This window comes from Piliocolobus tephrosceles, chromosome 1 (assembly GCF_002776525.5).
Source record: "Piliocolobus tephrosceles isolate RC106 chromosome 1, ASM277652v3, whole genome shotgun sequence".
Taxonomy (NCBI): Eukaryota; Metazoa; Chordata; class Mammalia; order Primates; family Cercopithecidae; genus Piliocolobus; species Piliocolobus tephrosceles.
The window spans coordinates 114,095,716-114,111,351 of NC_045434.1; the positions used below are offsets into that span (position 1 = coordinate 114,095,716).

The window sequence follows — 15,636 nt, forward strand, 5'->3', positions numbered from 1 at the left end:
AAATGATTGTCATCTAGTTTTTGGACTTTGTAAGAACAAGATTCAGGCTTCCTATCTGTAAAGGAGTGATGTATATATGTAGGCAGGTGGCAGGATATTATACATTCTAACATTAAGAAGTTTGGGAACCTAAAGACATCCAATCAAGAATATTAAGCATTGAATATACCATGTACTGTTTTCTGTTTACATCCTCTTGAATAAGGCTGAAAAATGAGCATTTGAAATTTTATTTTAGGGATAGTCTGGCACAAAGTAGGTATTTAATAAATCACTGTTGAATGAATGAACAAAGGAGTGAAAAAGCAAATGCAAGTCCCTCGCTGTATATACAACATTGCCAATGGTAGATACTAATTAAGTCAGCCTGTAGAATCCTATGGAATGATATTTGCTGACCCAAGAAGTGGCTAGAAGGAGAAATATGTTCAGATATTTTAAGATGACAGAGTTGTAAGGTAACTTCTAATTTTAAGCAGGACTACTAAATATGGTTGTTTTATATTAGTAAGTAGCTACTTAAAATTTTACTGCTTAATGAAATTACAGATTCATTTTTTTAATTATAGGGCAAGTTAAGTGAAGATACATAGAGGGGAATTTGAAGGGGAGAGGATAGTTTGAGGGAGTTTGCAAAATGGTATTGCTTTTGATTCTGGGATATATTGTTTATCAGGGGTCCATGAGTAGTGCTGAATGTTCTATTCTGGGCTTAAAATTTATTTTCCTATATGTACTACATCCTTCTCCTCAAAAGTTCTGAAATAGGCAGGTAGAAACCTAAAACTGAGGAAAACACAGGTGGTTCATAAATGAGTCAACTTCATTTCTGGCCATATGGCAACTAGAGACAAAGCCTGGAACTGTAGCACAATGCAAAATTGGGTATACCTCTGATTCCAGGAGCCCTCAGTGGATGAACTAGGAGAAAATCCATCCTACTGATGATGACATGCCTACCTTGGTATTGGTTCAGGATTGGAAAGAAAAAAGGAAAGCAGTCTCCCCTGAGAATTTCTAACTTTAAGTCTAAAGCCATCCAGATGAAGGGCTGAAATTCATACCAGCTCTGCTACCTAAATAATTCTAAGCTGGAAATGTAGTTTAAAATTATTCCAGATTATTCCACTGCACTCCAGTCTGGGTGAGAGAGCGAGACTCTGTCTCAAATAAAAAATTAAAACATTTTTTTTAATTCCACATTAATTATTCTCCCAATGAAAATTCAAATTCTCTCTGGATCAGAGCCTCTTTGCACATATTTCCCAAAGGATTTTTATACATAATGTCCTAGGGAACATACATTCACAATTTGGAATCTTTAAATGAATCCAGAAACAAACCGCCTTATGCCAAGATCAGCAGAAACAATAAAATATATAATTAAACTGACAAATATAGCAAATATTTGAATTTTAGATACTAAATTCAAAATTTTATACTTAATATAGTTTAAGAAATTAAAGGGAAAAAATCTAAGAGGAAAGCAAGACACTAGTTGGGTATATGTGAAAAAGATTCAGGTATAGTAATTGAAATGAAAGCCTTAGTGAACATATTACGTGGCATATCAGACACAGTTGTGTAAGAAATTGGAGGAGAAATCTGAAGAAATTTCTCAAAGAATAATTCAGAGAGATTAAGAAATTAAAAATAAAACAGAAAATGGAGTGATGAGATGCAAATACATTTAATAGAAGGAGAGAATAGATAACTGTAGAAAAGCAATATTCAAACAAACAATGCCTGAGAACTTCCCAGATTCTATAATAAAACTAATCTTCAGAGTCAAGGAGCATACATTAAAATTAATCAACACCTGGATGCATTGTAATGAAACTGGAAGACATTAAAGGCAAAATGCTAAAACTAACTGAGACAAAAGATAGGTTATCTATAAAGGGTTGATTATTAGACCCAGCTAACAACAGCAGTAATAGAAGCAACAAGAGTTTCCACTTCTGGTAACTGTTGAATAGCTCCTATTCGGCCAGTCCTCCCACACATAACTACAAGTTGTGGACAAAATATCAAAACAAAACTATCTGAAGGCACTGCCCAGGAGAAGATTGACACTTGGAAAAAGGAATGGTACTAGGGTGAATTTCTTTGTTTTATGACTAGCTCGAAGACAGGCACTGGATTGTACCATGCAGGGTGGCTAAAATTCAGATAGAAACTTTATGATATTTCTGGGTTAAAGAACCAGACTATGGAGTGAGTTTAATGCAGTCTCAGCAGCTGGAAAAGGATGTAGGAAATCTTAAAAGGAGTCAGAGAGAGGAACTCAAATTCTGTGTATAAACTTTAAGGAAAGCCAGGTTCTTTGTAGGAACATAAGAAAATCCAGAGCCTCTGCAGTAGATCATTCATTCAAATTGTCCAAGATACAATATAAAATTACTCAGTATACAAAGGAGCAGGAAAATGTGAACCATACTTAACAGAAAAGAGAAGAAGGGAGATCAACCCTGTGATTTCCCATATGATGACTTAGGAAAAGATTTTAAAAGCAGCTATTATGGTGCTCTAGGACACAAAGGAAAACATGTTCATAATGAATGGACAGAAAACCTCAAAAGAGAAATAGGAACTATAAAAAAGAACCAAATAGAGATTATACAGTGTGAACCTACAGTGTCTGGATTAATATCTGAAACAATAAGCATACGTTAGAAGTTGTGAGAGAAAATTACTATCCTCTTAGAAATTTCTCAAAAAAAGGATGAAGTAGTGAGAGTTTATTCAAACAAATACAAAGTTCACTTCTAAGTGTGCCATCTAGCTTCGTAAGGTATGTACTTCAGGAAGAAGCACACATAGACACACATATACATTTATTTATATATATTTAGACCCATATAAATATTTGTGTGTGTGTATGAATAATTTTGTATGGATTCTATATTCTCAATAAAATGTTTCTTAAAAACTATATGTTCATAGCAGAAGTTTAGCAGTGTTAATAGACTATGGTGCTGACGGAAAATGGCATTAGGGAAAAATAGTAACCGTATGCTCAAAGATGAAAAAGTTCCCAAAAGGAAATTAACTATGATCTTAAATATGAAGTATCTGTCCAGACAAGGACCCATACTACACAGAAGAAAGTGCAGAGGGCCCATGACTGATGGAAAAGGGTAGGACCCACCCGAGTAATAGGGATCATGGCTGGGAAGGTAGTCCTGGATCTTCACCTGTCATAATGCACCCACTGGAGAGAGAAAAGCTCTAGTGGGACACTTCAGGGTGGAACAGCCTCAGTTACCTGTTCTGTTTTAGAATCTTATGTCACTGTTTCCTTTTTTGGATCTCCAACCTTTTTAACAGCCAAAGGAGTCCACAGCCAGAATATTTTGAAATTCTTTACTCTCCTCCTTCCTGTCTCCTTTTTTTTTGACTCTCTATGGAAAGCTTGGTTTAAGAATAAATATACATTATACTTTTAAATAACAGGGAGGGGGAAAGAGGAAATATTTTTCCCATCAGATTTCAGAAGCCATGTATATCTTATCATCAAAGGGGAAACTTTTGAAGATCAATTTATTTGTGAAAACAAAATTTGTAAGAAACTATTTGAATGATTAGAATGGGTATAATTTACCTTCAGTATTAATTGCTGTTTATCAGGATTTTACAAAGTGGTTTTTTTAAAAAATGTAATCCATAGGATAAAAATATTTGATTAATAATCAAATGTTCTGATTAGAAAGATGATTTTTGATACAGTTTGAGTATTCCTCATTTGAAAATCTGACATCTGAAATGCTCTAAAGTCCGAACTTTTTGAGTACCAACATGAGGCTCAAAGGAAATGCTTATTGGAGCATGTAAGATTTTAGATTTTTGGATTAGGGATGCTGAATGTAATGCAAATATTCTAATTTTTTGTAAATCCAAAACGTGAAACATCTCTAGTCCCAACCATTGCAGGTAAGGGATGCTCAACCTGTAGATAACTCTTAACCTGGAAGGGCAAAATAGTAAGCACATTATGAAGACTGGCATAGCTAGAGACATGTTCACATTGGCTAATCTCTGAAATACTATAGTTTTTACTGTTCCAAATGAGGGAACATATTTTCAATCACCTAATATAAAAATCCCAGTAATAGCATGGGATGCATATATCAGAGATTTGGACATGAGACAAACTATCTCTACTCCTATTTGTAGGAATTTTTAAACTTTGTAACCCTCTCTATACAATGTATTTTATTTCTTATTTTTAACATTAATATACCTGCTCTGTCTTTGTTCATTTTCTATTTGACCATCAGCCGCTACAAATTTTCTTTCTTTCTTTGAATAGAAAATGCAGTATTTTTCCTTGTGCAAAGTTCTATGAGAAAAAAAGGAAAAATAAGTATTTTTCATGCCTTTTTTCTGAATAAAGGTTTCTAGTTGGTAGATTTTTAAATCAGAATTTTGAATTTATTACAAAATAAGAATCTCTATCCAGTGTATATTGTTTATTTTGCATGTTTTCCCAATGTCTTGGAAAAAAAAAGTGCTATTTGGTTTTCTTAATAATGTTTTCACTTTAATTTTCTTTGATAAGATTAAATTGCCTTCATAATAAATAATAAAATATTAAAAATATTAAATATCTACATCCACTGTATATTGTTTAATTTGCATGTTTTTCCAACGTCTTGGAAAAGTAAAGTGCTATTTTTTCTTAATAACGTTTTCACTTTAATTTTCTTTGATAGGATTAAATTGCCTTGATAATAAATATTAAAAGTTTCCAGTTCATATTTGCCTGCTATCTCTCCTCTTAGAGTTACAGGGGCAGTAAAATGAATGAAAGAATGAATTAAAGTGAAATGAATTATTTTTTACTTATCTGACATATACTATGATTCACTCTGTATAAAATTGCCAGTGGATAGTTCCAGGACTGTGCTACTTAGGGTTTTATAGAGCTGAGTCAGCTGAACTGAATTAATGATTGATTTCTAAACGCTTCCCTTAAGTAAACTTAATCTATTTTTGCCTTTTTATATCCTAGGTGCCCAAACCAGTAGATTATTCTTGCCAACCCTGGTAAGTATTAAAAATGTTTATGTAGCTAGGTTGAAATACCATACCCTTAGCTCCAGGATGCCTTAAATGTGGGGATAGTAAACCATATTCCATTTCCATTTGTCTCGGCTAAAGGTGTTTTCAGATGTAACAAAACCCATAATGAATTCATGTATTACTGACCTTTCCATATCTTTATCTGAGAGGGAGGTGTGTGTGCATGCATGAGCACCCAGTGCCCTTGACAGATAAAGTTGATACCAGCCACAGAAAGGAATGGAACATATGCATATGTATCTTATATTTTATGAGTTTAATAAAGCAGAGAGAAAAATATGGTTTCATTTTCTAAAACTAAAAATTAGCTCAAAAGGGACAGTAGATTTTTTTTAAAAATTGTTATAGTTTTAGAGATGGGGTCTTGCTCTGTCACCTAGGATGGAATGCAGTGATGCCATCATAACCCACTGCAGCCTTGAATTCCTGAGCCCAAGTGATCCTCCAAAGTGCTGGGATTACAGGTGTGAGCCACTGCTTGTGGCCGACACTAATAGCTTCTAAAAATAAAATTTACAACATATAACGTGGCAGCAACAAAATATATCATAAAGATGGGGTACGCTTACCACTTGGCAGCTGGCAGTATCATTAACAAAACCTAGGAGGTGTCGTGGATAGTAATTATTATTTGCTAGCTATCTCCAACTATTAAAAAATATATTTAGGATTTAGTATAGTTATGGTTATCATAATAACTAATATATACTATTTGTTATATGCTTTGTACCGTACATGTTTTGTTTTATTTCTTCAACATTTATATAAGAAAAATGGTGGTGACTGTTGTTATTTTTATGGGTGGAGAAACAAAGAAACGGAACGTGCAGCTAGTGAGTGGTAAAGCCAGAATTCCAAGTTATGCCATCTGTACATTGCTATACTGCCCCCAAAATACAGAATGTGAGCACATTACTCATTTCTATTTGTTTTCCTGAATTTTGCATTTGACTCCTCTTAAAAAGACTGAATCTATTTTTATTTTCTTGATATTAAAATACATGCATAGAAACGAGAGATCAGAATACATATATAAATATAATATCCTGGGAATGTATAGTACTAGTTGGGTTTGCATGTTACTATGTGAGTTATCTGATATTTTTTACATATTCTGATTATTTTCTGTTCTATAACAAAAGCATGGAAAATGCTGAGTTACTTTTCAAAGTATAGGAATCCATTGTGCAATGTATGGGATTCTCCTCGGGCCCTCCTACACCTCCCCTCCTCTGGAAGTCACTCTGTCTTCTGTAGTTACTGTCTACCCTTCCTGATATCCCTCCCTGGGCCTCAGCAATGAGCTTGCTGAAGAAATTGCAGCAGGTTTGTGATAGAACTGGGAATGTGCTTCATTTTTACCTGATTGAAGACAATTTGAAGTCATTAGGGTCTGTGGAATTTTAAACTATAGTCCTGAAAGAAATTAAATTTGGAGACTAGAGCTGATAGCATTGACAATCAAACTGAAAAACATCAGGAACTGTTAAAAATCTTGAAAGGTGATGATTAGGTTTCTTCTGTTATACCATTTTTCATGTAACTGGCATTATAGTTACAAAGGTAATGATTTGAGAGATGAAATACTAATACCTCAAACTGCATGGGTTTTATGAAATAAACGTATTAGGTACCTGAGAACCATTCAGGGCACCCGAGGGTAGGCTTTGTACCCTTAGTTTTAAAATGTACCCTTGCCAATATGTAAAATCCTACTGAAAATATGACAAGTTAGAATAATATTATTCTTATAAAAGCAAGATGTTCAGGCAAAGGGAGAACCTTGAAAATAGCAAGAAATAAGGATGTAGTAGAATTTTAAAATTACTTTTCTTTTTTTCTTGAGCAACCTGGACAATCTATTTAAACTAAGCAGGCAGTTTGATGTGAAATGTCTTCTGCTAGGGAACAAAATGATCAACTACCCCAGAAAATAGAACCTTCAATTTTAGAAATACTAAATTACTTTGCATGATGGCATGGTAGTTCTCAAGTCACTGAGAAGTTAAGTATCACCAACTATATTATCTACTCATTATTTCTACATTTAAAAGTAAGCTGTTTGCACAAGGTAAATTTTGTCTCTTGCATACAGAATGAAATAAAATAGAAAATTAAGATGATTATCTTCAATAATCTATGTTTTGGGGTATTAAAAGACAGAAATGAGATTTGGGACTGCAACTGGGGAACTGTCCTAAAATCTGTATGCAGAACAAGAGATAGATGTCAGGGTCCCTGCCTTTTCCCATAGTAGGCCGAACAAATTGCCCTTTCCTGCAGCAGTTGGAGACACTGGAGTTAGAAGCTATATTATGTGGAAAAGGTGAACCATATAGGGCCTAGATTTGGAAAGATCAAGCCTAGCAGAGACTGGGGAGATGCCATTGTGAAAACAGAGGGCTGTGTATACTGAGTGATGATGCTCTCCAGTTGTCTTGTGTAGCTCAGTTTTAGCACTATGACAGCTGGGTCCCATATACACATACTACTCTGTCTTGGTATTCAGACAGGAATTTGGAAGATTTTTGGCCAAAGAAACGAAATAGAGTTAAAAATCTAAAATCCAGACCTTTGGGTGTTTCCCAGCTCGGTCTTCAGGTTCTTGTCAAATGATCAGATTCAACTGGGCGTAGTGGCTCATACCTGTAATCTCTGCACTTTGGAAGGCCAAGGCAGGCAGATCATGAGGTCAGGAGTTCGAGACCAACCTGGCCAACGTAGTGAAACCCCGTCTCTACTAAAAATACAAAAAATTAGCCAGACGTGGTGGTGGGTGCCTGTAATCCTAGCTACTCAGGAGGCTGAGGCAGGAGAATCACTTGAACCCCAGAGATGGAGGTTGCAGGCAGCCGAGATCACGCCACTGCACACCAGCCCCAGTGACAGTGCAAGATTTCATCTCAAAAAAAAAAAAAAAAAAAAAAAAAATCAGACTCCTACCCAGTGGACCTACTTTGGTGTTCACACACACAGAGCTTCCAGTCAATTGTGTATGCATCCCTCTTAAGTAGGAACAAACAACAAAAAGTAACCATACATTTGAGGAAACCCTTGAACTGGAAAAAAAAAAAAAAAAAGAAAGAAAGAGAAACTTGAAAATAGATATTAGAGTGAGCAGACAAAGAAAAACTTTTATTTACATCCTCAAAATTAAGAGAAAACTTAAGTTCATTGGATGTAAGCTCAATGTTTTAGAAAACAAATCAAAAAGGAGCTCTTTAAATATTATAGAAGACTTGGAAAATAAAGTTGAGCAAATCTTCCAAAAAGTCTGGGATAGATAATAGAGGAGAAGCGATGTGGAAACTAGGCTATTGATCCAGGGGATACAGCATTCAAGTAGTAGAAATTCCAGAAAGAGAAAACCAAGGACAGCAATTATCAAAGAAATGTTACAGACATTTCTTAGAACCAAAGGACATGTGGCTCCAAATTGAAGATACTTCTGAAAGGCCAGGACAATATAAAAAAAATTTAAAAACACACATTTTCATGAAATTTTGCAGTATAGAGAATACAGAAAGAATTTGAAGGTTTCTAGGAGAAAAAAATCAGGTCACATACAAAGAATTAGAAATGGGATTGAATGGAAATTAGAAGACAATGAATCAATGTATTAATATTTGAGAGCCAAAATAATTTCTCACCTAGAATTATTTACCCAACAGCCAAACTATGAATATTTCAATAATATTCATAGCCAAACTATGCATTACTAGGTAAAATAAAATATTTTCATAGATGTGGGACTTTAGAGTATTACAGACTGTGTATGTTTAGAAAAAGCTGAAGGGTGAGCTAATCAAGGAAGGGGGAGATATAGAAGCCAGGAAAGGGGAGCAAAGAGAAGTCCCAAGACTATAGTAATTCAACAGGCTTAGTAGATCAAGCAGTATCAATTAGAAGAGTGTGGAGGGCTCAGAAGAAACGGCTCCAGAGAAAATTAACAGGTAGATTATGTGATTGTCTTAATTCAGTTAATGCAGCTATAGGTTGAGTATCCGCTATTCAAAATGCTTGGGACCAGAAGTGTTTTGAATTTCAGATTTTTTCAGATTTGGGAATATTTGCATAAACATCATGAGATATATTCAGGATGGGACCCAAGTGTAAACACAAAATTTATTTATGTTTTATATATATCTTATACACAAAGTCTGAAGGTAATTTTATATAATATTTTAAATTTTGTGCATGAAACAAAGTTTCGACTGCATTTTGACTGCCACATAAATTTCAACATGGGTTTTACGGGGACATTCAAACCATAGCAATGGTGTTGAAAAATGTATTATTGGGAGGTGTATTTGGAAGGAATCTGTGATAGAGACAAAGAACTTGAACAAACAAAAACATAAGCAATTTTATTTTGGAGAGCAGATATTCTTTGAATGAACACCATGCAAAAACTGGGCCAGTTGACAGCCTGGCTTTGTAGAGGTTACAGAAAGACAAGAGTGAGGAACAGCACTATAATGGAGTGAGCACAGGTGGTAGGAAGAAGATGATTTTTCTTCCTTATGTCTAAAATTGATAAGAAATTGTCATATAATTATTTAGAAATACACAAGTAGAAATAAAAAATAAGTACAATGATTGAAATGGGACTTGGAGTAGAATGCTGGTCTGTTGGAATACTGCTGCTTTTTCATTATTATAATGTGAATGGATTTTTAAAACTACGTTAATGCATAGCTTTGATAAAAATGCATACACTAAATACTAATTGTGGTAAGTGTCGTGAAAATAGGGATACTGTAATGAGAATAATGGAGTAGGTAGTACAAGATGCAGGATAACATTCTTTACGTGGTATGGTCAGAGAAGACCACTTTAAACCTTAACAATGAGAAGGAATATTGTGTTGATAGAGCATGAGTGTTTCCAGACAAGAGTGCAGTCTGTGAGAAGACTCTAAGCTCAAAAGGAGCTCGAGAAACTCCTGGATCTGAAAGAAGACTGGAGACTAGTGATGAAGGCAGATATAAGAGATAAGGTTGAAGAGAGGTAGGCATGAATGAGTCAGATTATTACTAGGTCCTAGTAGTTCATGAGTTGTTATAACTTTTAACACAAGGTACCATCTGCATAAAATGCCCTTAATTCCTCTTTGATACTAAATGGAAACCTAACATGTCCTCCATCAACAAACTGTTATTGAATGCCTGCCCTGTGCATTTTAAATGAATATTAAGTTTGCATTGGAGGTGAATGTTTACACTGAGTTACATGAGTCTATATGTGAACCAGAGGATTTTCAGGTATATTAATCGTTGACTAGCTTTGAAAGAGAACCAATCTAAACCGAATTTTTCTTTTAAGTTCTATTGACTAAAATCTCTGATGTATCTTGCCAGGAGATTTTACACCTATATATGATTTGAGGGGTCATTAAAGATTATTTTAAGATTGAATTTGGGCCTTTTGTTTTTATAGTTATTATGGAGCTTCTATATGCTTAAGGCCAGCAAAATCTAGGGAGATTGAATTCTGGTTTTGAAAAATGTCTACCTTTTAAAACTTAATTTTACTCATTATAACTAATTGCCTAAGAAAATTTGTTATCAAAATTATGGACTATATGAATTAATCTCATATCAAAAAAATAATTATTTAAAATAACATTACTAGAATTGTTTAAAAAAAGATACTTAAAGGAGATTTCATTTCATAGTATATATAGAAAAGCTAAAATAAGTGTGTCTGTGTATCTTATACAGGACAATCTCTCCCTACAAGTCTTTTTCCTTCCTGTCCTTAAGCTCCCACAACTGTGTTTTTACCCAATACTCACTGACTCCTCTTTGTCCCATTTGTTTACTAGGTGCTTAGAGGGTATTAGGCACTGTTCATTTTGCTGTTGTTAGCTTTGTAGAGCATTTGTGTTTGGACGTATTAAAGGACCTTTTACTGATTTATTTTTCTTAAACAATGTAATTAGTACACAATTGCCAACAGCTCAGCTCTGCCACTAAATTAAATATTGAGAGATACTTACTTTTAGCCTCTGTTCTCTTCCAGGTATATTATCCAAATTTTCTGTGTCATTGTTTTTTATAGGTATGCTGGAGCAATGGAAAGATTGCAAGCAGAGACTGAACTTATTAATAGGGTAAATAGTACTTACCTTGTGAGGCACAGGACCAAAGAGTCAGGAGAATATGCAATTAGCATTAAGTAAGTAGGACAAGTACTTTTACAGAAATAGATTTCCTGTTTTCATAATTGCATAGACCATCTGACATGTATAACACTGAAGTTGAAAACCAAAGTTCTAATTGCAGAAGAAATAATGCATCTATCCAGACAGTTCATTAATACTTGAAAATATCTTTGAAAAACAGTAAAAAGTGTTATAGGCTGCTAATTGGCATATTAGATTTCTTTCATAATATTGTATTTTGGTGGTTTGATGTGTGTATATTTCTAGTAAATACTAACAGTATAAATTTCTAGATTTTTGTCTTATTTTTCTACATTCTCAAATTGAACTTCCTAAATAAATTGCACATAATGAATAGTCAAATCCAACCTCCCTTCTCACTTCAAATATTGGTTGTATCCTCAACCAATCCAGTAAATATATTTTGTTAATTAGCTGTCACCAGTGTATTGGCATAGGTATATATTTTGTCTGCAGAATTAATTCCTATAATGTTATTGGGCATGCCCTCTGGTAATTATTGATTTCTACTGATTAAAAACACATTTATATTCATAAGTTATTCATTGCCCACAGGTACAATAATGAAGCAAAGCACATCAAGATTTTAACAAGAGATGGCTTTTTTCACATTGCGGAAAATAGAAAATTTAAAAGTTTAATGGTAAGCATTGATTATTTCTTTTCAATCTGGGATCCTTATTTTTCTTTTGTTAGAAAGGTCATTTTAATTCTATAGTTTCTTGGAAATTTTGCTCACTGAAAAGTTAAAGAGAATCGTATTCTAATTTTGCAACAAAATCCTGAAAATTCTAATTTAAAAATCTCTTTAAGTTTTATATTGCTCAAATCATATTCTTCATTGTAAATTGTTTGCAGATTTTAGATACAGTTTTGGTTTGTGTTTAAATGACACAGCAGATTTTTAATATAACTTTCTTTCCTCTTTTTTCTTCCTTTGCCTCTGTGTCCTGATTCAGGCAGAGGACAGTATTTTAAATTATAACACAAAAAGTTGTAATTAGTAAAATATGTCTAACATTTGGGTCCATTTTTTATAAAATGCAATGTAAAGTCAAATTGAAAAGATTTTTGTATTTTCTGCTATTTTAAGTGATCTCTACCGTGGTTCTCATTCATTACCTTGGATAATTATGCATTAACAAGGTAACATTTTTGCCACTTAACAGTTGATATTTCATAGGAATTGTGTATTTAAATGGAAATAGTATATTGTCAAATCACATCAAATGAATAAGGATTATTCACACAGTTTTAAAAAAATAGAACTGATTCATACTTTTGTTAGCATATAAGAATATTTTGTGTATGTCATTTAAACAATGTGTATATGTCATTATGTATGCATTGCTAACAGTAAACTCTCTAAGTTCACATTTCCTTAAGTGGTCTCAAGTATGTTTCTCAAGTTTGGTAGTTTCTTGAGATAATGAAGAGTTTGGATATAGGACATAAGATGCATTTGTACTGCTAAGTACCTTGAGTAACATTGGGAAGGACCACTCATTGACTGAACCATCAATCAAAGTGATACATACTGCATCCTTCCAGAAAACATCTCAAAGCACTTTACAGATATTAACATTAAAGTTAAACTGAGTGTAATGGAGCCTTACAAAGTAGGCCAGCTTGAATACCTTATCCAAAAATTTAGAGCTGCTTCAAGGCAGGTGTCAGTGTTTTAAAGAAATAGAAACATCTTGAGTTGAAAGAAAAATAAAATCTCTATGGATGTAAAGATCATTCCCAGTTCAAAAGCTAGGGATGGGCAGCAAGGTCGTGTCCTGGAAAATGTAAACTCTGTCAAATTTGTAACCAAGACCCAGGCATCCTCCCTGCTGGAAGTAACTTACATTCTGTTGAAACAAGCAGGCTGAGCACAGAGAGAATTGGACCAGAGGGGGTTCCTCATAAAACGAAAACTTGGAGGGAGGTGGCAAGTGGATGCACAAATAATGAATGACAGACACAGCTGAGACATGATAAAAGCATGCACAGGGGCTCTCCACATCTCTGCAAGACACACCAGCTTGAGCTTTCACCTGCAGAACTTCCTTGGATGGTAATGAGGCTGCTCCACAGTGCTGTAGTTACTATGGGACTTAAAAAACTGCTGCAGGGCCAAAGATAACTGCCAGCCTTGCAGACTTTGAAAGTAGCAAAAGTAACTCCCATCAGAGGAGACAAGCAAAGAAGATGAAAGGAATAGGTACTGAAAAGGGCCAATCAATTTAGCTTTGTGTCACCTGGGTTCAACTCAAGGAAGTTCTTCAGAAGCCAAGGTTAGATGTGAAAAGCCAGTAATACCAGTGACCTGGATTAGTAGACATAGATGCATGAGTTCCTATCTGCATGTAAAGCTGTGATTATAGTGAAAGCAATAGAGACCCAGCATTAAAAAAAAAATGTGTCAGAGAGCCTTAAAAGTTTCTACAATAATATTCTCTGGAAAAAAAACTAAAAGTACTTCTCACGGGACTAAAGTAAGCTTTTCGTATATGTTATGTATAAAATCTCAGCAATGCCACTATTAGAGACATGTGCATATGTGGTTTTTTCTCCATATCTGGGCATCTTTTGTAAGGAAGCACTAATAACAGCATGTTAATGGGAAGGGACTAAGAATGTTAGCAAAGCAAAATGAAACTAATAAACATTAGCAAAGGATGTAATTGTGGAAAGAAAAACAAGGAGCTGGAAAAAATCTCAGTATCAGAAAAGCACTTTTGTCAGGTTTAGCAAATAACTGTAAAAATTACTGAAGAGGCAGCTGAACTAATCTGAAGTTACCCCTCCTTTTGGTTTCTGTTCATTTGTTGAGCAAATTTATATTGAGTCCTTACTATGTGAAATCACTTTCTGGAGAACTCAAAAGGACTCAACCATTCTAAAAAGAAGCTTTAAGAATCAGTAAGTATGTCTACACCAAGAACTTCACCATAGAGCACTCCTTGGAACCTAGGCTGGAAAATGCCACATGAATACTCGGTCAGAAGGAATGGCTCATGTTTTAGCAACCTGAACTTCTGGAAGGAGGTAGAAGATGATTAACTGGTGTAAAGGCTTCTCAAAAATCAAGATCATACTAACTTCAAAGAGTTACCCTTTACCATGTTGGAGTTAAACACATTTCCCTATTATAAGTAAGGAGTGATCTGTGGAGTTGTTTCTTAAGAATAGTTCAATATCCTCTTATTATTGTTATTAGTATACTCTTGTATCTGTGAAACACAACAGGGCCTGGAATTAAATTTAAATCTGGAAAGCGTGTAAAACATAAGCAAACTCCAGAGCTTCTTTTACATTAACTGGTTTCTCAATGAGAAGGTTGATGTTAGGTGGTTGTGACCTAACCTTTTTCCCTTGAGTTTCACTAGCTTGGTTAATCAGAATCTTTGTTTTTCTTAGTCATTAAATGCAAATCCTAAATGAATTTCTGTATCCAGATTACAAGGCATTAATTTTGTTCTAATTTTCATGTATGCCAGACAGTCCATGTCCAAATGCTGTTTATAAACCATCTCCATTGCCTGTTTCCTTGGTAATTGGAATGACTGGCTCTCACTCATTATTTTTAAGAGACTTGAATTGTTGACACTGCTGTGTCAGTGTGAGATAAGGAAAGCTTAGCGATTTCTTTTGTTTAGAGTCTTCTTATTTACTTGTTGTACCTGAAGGTCAATGACTGTTAAAGCAGGGGTGGATTAGACTAAAATACAGAAAGCATAAAGGCAAATTGGAAAAGATCCATAGTGATACTATTTAATTCTACCCAGTTAGAAACATGTAGGAAGATTTACCCTCATAAGACTGTAAAAATGGAACTAAAATATATTCCATGCTTAGTGAAGTGATAAAGAGTGTTTTGCATTTTACTAAGCCGCATGACCCTAGGCCTTGGAAAACTCATTTTTTCTTCCATAAAATTTGGGGGTGGGTGAGTATTAAATAATCACCAAATCCTTTTTCAGTATAATAATTCTATGGTTTCTAGCCAAATTCACATAAATTGTAATTCATAGCAAAAATCATAAAATTCATATTACCTATAACAAAATTATGTTGAAGTTCAAAGCTATAGCTTATAATTCCTTTCAAGTTTGTTTTCACATTTGCTAAAGAAAATAACACATTTTACTCAATTTAAGTAATAAGACTAGGAGAAAACTCTTCGGTATCATTTGTACCAGTGACATTATGTGTGTGTGTGTATGTGTGTGTGTGTATGTGTGTGTGTGTGTGTATTTCTTCCAGAGACCTCACAAAATTTTGCTTCATATTTTAAAAAAATAAATAGAAATATTGGTCACTAAGTAGAATTTAATTCTATGCCTTGTCTGTGCAAAACATGTTAAAATTCACCA

The 15,636-nt window shown here is 34.2% G+C and overlaps 1 protein-coding gene across 2 annotated transcripts in view; it reads left to right on the top strand.

Annotated features, from left to right (window-relative positions):
- The window catches only part of VAV3 (vav guanine nucleotide exchange factor 3), a 413,795-nt gene that overhangs the window by 371,870 nt on the left and 26,289 nt on the right, over nucleotides 1-15,636 (top strand). For both annotated transcript variants that reach the window (XM_023197184.3, XM_023197185.2), the window contains exons 22-24: nucleotides 5,015-5,049; nucleotides 11,149-11,265; nucleotides 11,828-11,915. In XM_023197184.3, coding sequence (XP_023052952.2) covers nucleotides 5,015-5,049; nucleotides 11,149-11,265; nucleotides 11,828-11,915 — 240 coding nt within the window. The remainder of the gene's footprint in view (nucleotides 1-5,014; nucleotides 5,050-11,148; nucleotides 11,266-11,827; nucleotides 11,916-15,636) is intronic.